The sequence below is a fragment of the Euphorbia lathyris genome, chromosome 9, assembly GCF_963576675.1.
Source record: "Euphorbia lathyris chromosome 9, ddEupLath1.1, whole genome shotgun sequence".
NCBI classification, from domain to species: domain Eukaryota; kingdom Viridiplantae; phylum Streptophyta; class Magnoliopsida; order Malpighiales; family Euphorbiaceae; genus Euphorbia; species Euphorbia lathyris.
The window spans coordinates 22024994-22029938 of record NC_088918.1 but is presented as its reverse complement, the minus strand read 5'-3'; the positions used below and the strand labels follow the sequence as shown (position 1 = coordinate 22029938).

Sequence of the window (4945 nt, the reverse complement as noted above, 5' to 3'; positions counted from 1 at the left end):
ACTTTTCATTTGGGATCTTAGCTCCTAGTTCATATGGCGTGCAGACCATCCCCTAACAGCCTATTTCTGGACGTCTCAAGTCAAACTACCAGGCATTCTCCCGACCGCTTATCAATTCTCTCTAGAGCCTCTCATAGGTTCCTTTTAGGAAATCCAGCCAAAAATCTCAAGTTAGCATTCAGTCTTTACTCATACCTTCGATGAACCTTCAATGATGTCTAACTTTGTGCTTATCTTAGATGTCCACAAAATATTATTCATATGTTATGAGTAATTAATCCAAAAAGTTGGCATACCTCTTGAATCATAATGTTTTTCATTTTTGTTTCTCAAAACTTGTTTTTGACATGTTAGGCTAGGGATTCAATTCGTTTGAATAGGTAACATTTTTGTCATAACACTACCAAATTATTGTCCAAATAGCTCAATCCAAATATTTTTCGTGTTAGGTTTGTATCATATTCGCGGATCATGTATAACTTTTCCGACCCTATATTATGTTGTATTCGTTTCGAATGATAGAGGTAAAAAATGTATTTAGACAAAATAATGAGTAATTACAAGTATAGCACATGGACATAATATATGTATTTAGATAAACATCAATCTTGTCAGCAGCCAAAATCAAACCAAACCAGATGGGATTAGTTCATTTTCTTGTTTCATAATGTGTAAAGAATCTTCCCATATCAAGAACTTGTGCTACTTGTTACTTCAGAAAGAGTAATTGATGCTTGTAGCTCTTCTAACATTCGTCCCTTGGTCTCCGGCACCATTTTAGCAATGAACAACACAGCTAATCCACATAGTCCGGAAAGTATGAAAAATGTTCCTGAAGCATTACGATGAAAACATCATTTGAGTATCAAAGAGAAGTGGGAGGACGAGAAGAAGTTTCAGGTACCTGCGTCGCTCCATTCCATCATAAAGTTGAAAGAATATGTAACAATCCATGAACATATCCATTTGATTAGAGTTGCTAGACTTCCCGCTGTTCCTTTGATGTTTATAGGGAATATCTGGGATTGAAAATGTTAACCTTTTCTTGTTTCAGACCAAATCAATGTGTATAGACAGAGTTTGTATACCTCGGAAATTATAACCCATGGTAGTCCTGCCATGCCTATTGATACTGCTATACTATACCCCTGTTAGCATAATACAGAATTCTAAAACTCGCAATTTACGAGGCATTGACACCATGTCAAAGAACAATTGAATTCAAAAGTTCAAGCTCATAGGTGAGTTGCAATTACCATAATCCCAGTGTACACCAGCACCGGAGTAATCTCTTTCGCTGTCTGGAGATGCTGGATATGAAAAGTCATAAATGTTTCAGAGGTTGGGAACTTATAAGCATGATTAGATGAAGAAGAAATTGAAGTGCTTCATGTGATTTGTTGACAAACCTGCAAGCAGAATGCCAGTCCTATGATAAAGCAACTTAAGGACATGCCGAAGGCAGAAACCTGCAGACGTTAAAGGGCTTTATTAGCTATTTCTGTTCTATCAACACCATCACAAACTTAATAGATTTTGAAACATTCTAACCATGAGAAGTGGTCGTCTTCCAGATTTATCGGTTAGGAGCACAGATGCAGCAGAAGCTGGAATCTGAAAATATAAAATTCTTATTCCGATGAGAACAAGCAAAGGGAAGAATCTTGCTTTGACTAATTATAATTAACATTGTTTATATACCTGGATAATAGCCATTGATATTAGCCCGATATTACTCGAAAAACCTGTAGTTAGCTAGAGACTTAAAATACCATGTTCTGTTCATATATGATCAAGTACACAATGAAATACCATAGCCATACTGCATCAAGATATATAAACAAAGACTAAAATTTACCAGCTTTTTCAAATATGGCGCTGGCATAATATGCAATTGCATTGAGCCCTCCAAACTGTTGAAATAACAGTATGCCAATACCAACCTAAACCAAACCGAGCCCGAAGGATATATGTTAGGATATTTCTTAACACATAATCATTGTAAGGCTATGAGCATATTCTGATTTAAAACTCACAGTAAGAATATGGGCATATTTCCACTGCAACAAGTCTAGAACTCTTGATTGTGAACGTCCTATTAGGGATTCGGTGTAGTCCTGCACAACAATGGAAGTCCATCTCATTTTAGATTTTACAATTTACACGAATGATATATCAAAACTTTGCAGGAGAAAATGGGAAAGATATCTTTGAAGTTGGAAATTTACTCTAATATCAGCTGCTTCCTGAGAAATATCAGCATGTTTTCCCCTGAGTCGTTGCAGGGTCAACTCTAACTCTTTTTCTCTACCAGCTTTTGCCTGCGAAAATTCAACTCTTTGATTAACGAATTCCGAACAATTCAAAGACTGGAACCAAAAAAGAAGAAGAAAAGGCTCACCAACCATCGAGGAGACTCGGGAATGAAGAAAATGCCAATAGCTTGCAATGCACATGGAACAATCCCTTGAATTGAACCAAATAAAAGTAAGTAGATTTCATAATTCTGGATACAAAAATAAGAAAGGAAACAAGTCTTTACCAATTAGAGCTAAGACGCGCCAGGGAATGATGGTTCCGACAAAATACGTAAGCGAAAGTCCACAGCTTGTCATGAACTGTTCACTTGAAAGAAATAAATTAAAAGGAGTGAGTTATTAGAGTCAAATAGTTCAGATGAATTCCTTGTATGCTATAACCTGATTAGCAGAAGTAAATGCCCCACGAATGTCTTTAGGTGTTATTTCTGCAATGTACACCGGCACCTGTTCGGGGAAACAGTATATATAAAACACAGTGATGATGAAATCATAAAACATTATTTAGTTTGATGTGATGCACAGATAGGAAAATTACCACATAAATGTTAATCCCAACTGCAACGCCAATTATAAGTCTTCCAAGATCTAGTAACCAAGCATCCTTCAAACAAGCATTGGGAATTAATTCTGTTAACAACATTATTCAGAAAGCATAAAATTGATTTGGAATCATCCTTTTAATCTCCTCCAAAGTTGGAGTCAAATGAAATTGCGAGAGAAAGAGAAGAAAGAAAGACCTGTGCCAGTGCTATTGCAAGCCAACCAATAATGAAGAAAAGTTGAGACACCAACATTGTCTGTTGCAAAGTTCACAAAATATTGACACCAACAGAAAAAGTTAGTAAATAGTTGAAAATTTGAACAACTATGTATGACATCTTAAGAGCATTTTTCCTCAAAATATAATGCAAAGAAGTTTCTCATTGTAATGCTATTTTTAATCGAATCATAGGACGTAGGAAAATGATACTTTAAACACCGGTTTCAAATGTAAAGAATCTAGTGATCCAATCACCGTGTCAAATACCTGACAGTTGACACTGATGTTTGAGACACCAATTTCAGATGTTCTGACAGTGACACTTACACTTACAGTTACACATAATCCAGTGATTGAATCACCAGATTCTTTGCATTTGAAACTAGTGTTTTTTTATAATTTATCTGATCTCTCCGTTATAGACTCGTGGAACACCTTTTAGATGGATTATTTTCCAATTAAAGCCTTTAGATGGATCATTTCCTAATTTTAACCTTTCTTCTTACCCTAAGACTCGAGCTCGAAATCTAGCTCAACTTGAGACAATTAACCTCTCAAGCCAACCTTAATTGGTCCTCAAACTTGTATTTTAAATACCGGCTTCCTACAAAGTTTTAAACCGAACTTACCAAGAGAATTTTCCTCACAAAAAGCATTATTTTTAGAAAATGTCATCTTAAGAAGGGTGAGAAAAGAACTTACAAATCTTCGACCAATCATATCAGCTATAGTTCCATTCAATAAAGCACCTATCACTCCCCCGATTGTAATAACAGAGCCAAAAACAGAATACTGCAGAATGATAGTTACAGGTTGAAAAAATTCACAATCAAACCACCAATTTTGGTCAAACAAGAATAGGTTAAAGTAATTCTTACTCCTGCCACAGACATATCTAAGTCTTCCATAATCCCAGCCCGAGCAGGTGCTGTATAACCCGACTGCCCAACAAATTAAAATTCCAAAACAGTTAATTAGCATCTCAAGTTTCGATTCAACTCAATCCAAATTGGATTACCAATTCAATTACTAAAATAAAACTAATGTCAGATAATCACTTTTCCGAATAAGAAAGGGGCAATTTAAATGAAGTAATTACAGCACAGCCAGTGGCGAAGGAACCACAAATGGCGACAAAGGTACTGAAAACCACAGCAGGAGTGGCCGTAGAATCGGTAGACGGCGGCGGCGGGTGTTGGTCTGGAATGGCATTAAAAGTGGAGTCCAGGGGACCAATCGGAAGTAGCAGTTGTTGTTTGTCTTCTGTCTCCATAACTGATGATAATCTGCAAAGAGAGAATTAATGAAATGTAAGGGCATTAATGGAGAAGAATCCATAATTGAAGATCGGTCAATGGGGTTAGCGGTGGGGTAGATGTCGGAGAGGGATGGAAATGGCTCTATTTTAAAAAGGGAACGCTGACGAAGACGGCTACATGTGCAATAGGATAATATATTCTGTTTTTTTATTAGGAAGATGATAATGTGTTGTACTTTTGCCACAGGTCACAAACAAAAAAATAATGATGGTTTACATGTCAATTTTCTTTGTTTTTTTTTCTTTGGTCTAATACACAAATAACCCCGAATTTGTCCAAATGTTGCAACTGTCCCTCTCAATTTTCAATTGTAACAATTTACCCTTTAAACTTGTTCAATTCTAAAACATAACTCCAAATTGAGAATTTTTTTACTCTGTATTTGAAGCAACCGTAAAAAGAATTTTTCGGATTCGTATCACGACAAAGATCTGATTATCATACTCTACGAGCGTTGCAGATTTTGTATTTCACGTGTTTCTTCAATTGCAATTCATGTCATTAATTTGGAGTTGTGTTTTACAATTGGATAAATTTAGGGGTAA

The 4945-nt window shown here is 36.0% G+C and overlaps 1 protein-coding gene across 2 annotated transcripts; it reads right to left on the bottom strand.

The window, feature by feature from the left end:
* Positions 1-516: 516 nt before the first annotated feature.
* Positions 517-4509, bottom strand: LOC136205227 (sugar transporter ERD6-like 5). Of its 2 annotated transcripts, none has more exons than XM_065995730.1 (18): positions 4181-4509; positions 3960-4022; positions 3784-3873; positions 3059-3118; positions 2857-2922; positions 2700-2765; positions 2543-2618; positions 2402-2466; positions 2229-2321; positions 2037-2117; positions 1859-1943; positions 1702-1745; positions 1552-1614; positions 1410-1469; positions 1257-1310; positions 1089-1148; positions 905-1019; positions 517-832 (listed from the first exon to the last, which is right to left on the bottom strand). In XM_065995730.1, exons 1-18 carry the CDS (start codon positions 4352-4354, stop codon positions 690-692), a joined length of 1458 nt encoding a protein of 485 aa, XP_065851802.1. In that variant the 5' UTR covers positions 4355-4509; the 3' UTR covers positions 517-689. The 2 variants fall into 2 exon arrangements, with proteins under 2 accessions (XP_065851802.1, XP_065851804.1); XM_065995732.1 differs by having other exon boundaries at positions 4140-4278.
* Positions 4510-4945: the final 436 nt, after the last annotated feature.

Excerpts from the sequence above, each read along its gene's own strand:
- LOC136205227 (XM_065995730.1), bottom strand. The coding sequence starts at position 4,354 with ATGGAGACAGAAGACAAACAACAACTGCTACTTCCGATTGGTCCCCTG. Across the intron at positions 2,766-2,856 it reads TTGGGATTAACATTTATGTG|GTGCCGGTGTACATTGCAGA; the intron begins GTAATTTTCCTA and ends TTCCCCGAACAG. Across the intron at positions 1,470-1,551 it reads GAAGACGACCACTTCTCATG|GTTTCTGCCTTCGGCATGTC; the intron begins GTTAGAATGTTT and ends TAACGTCTGCAG.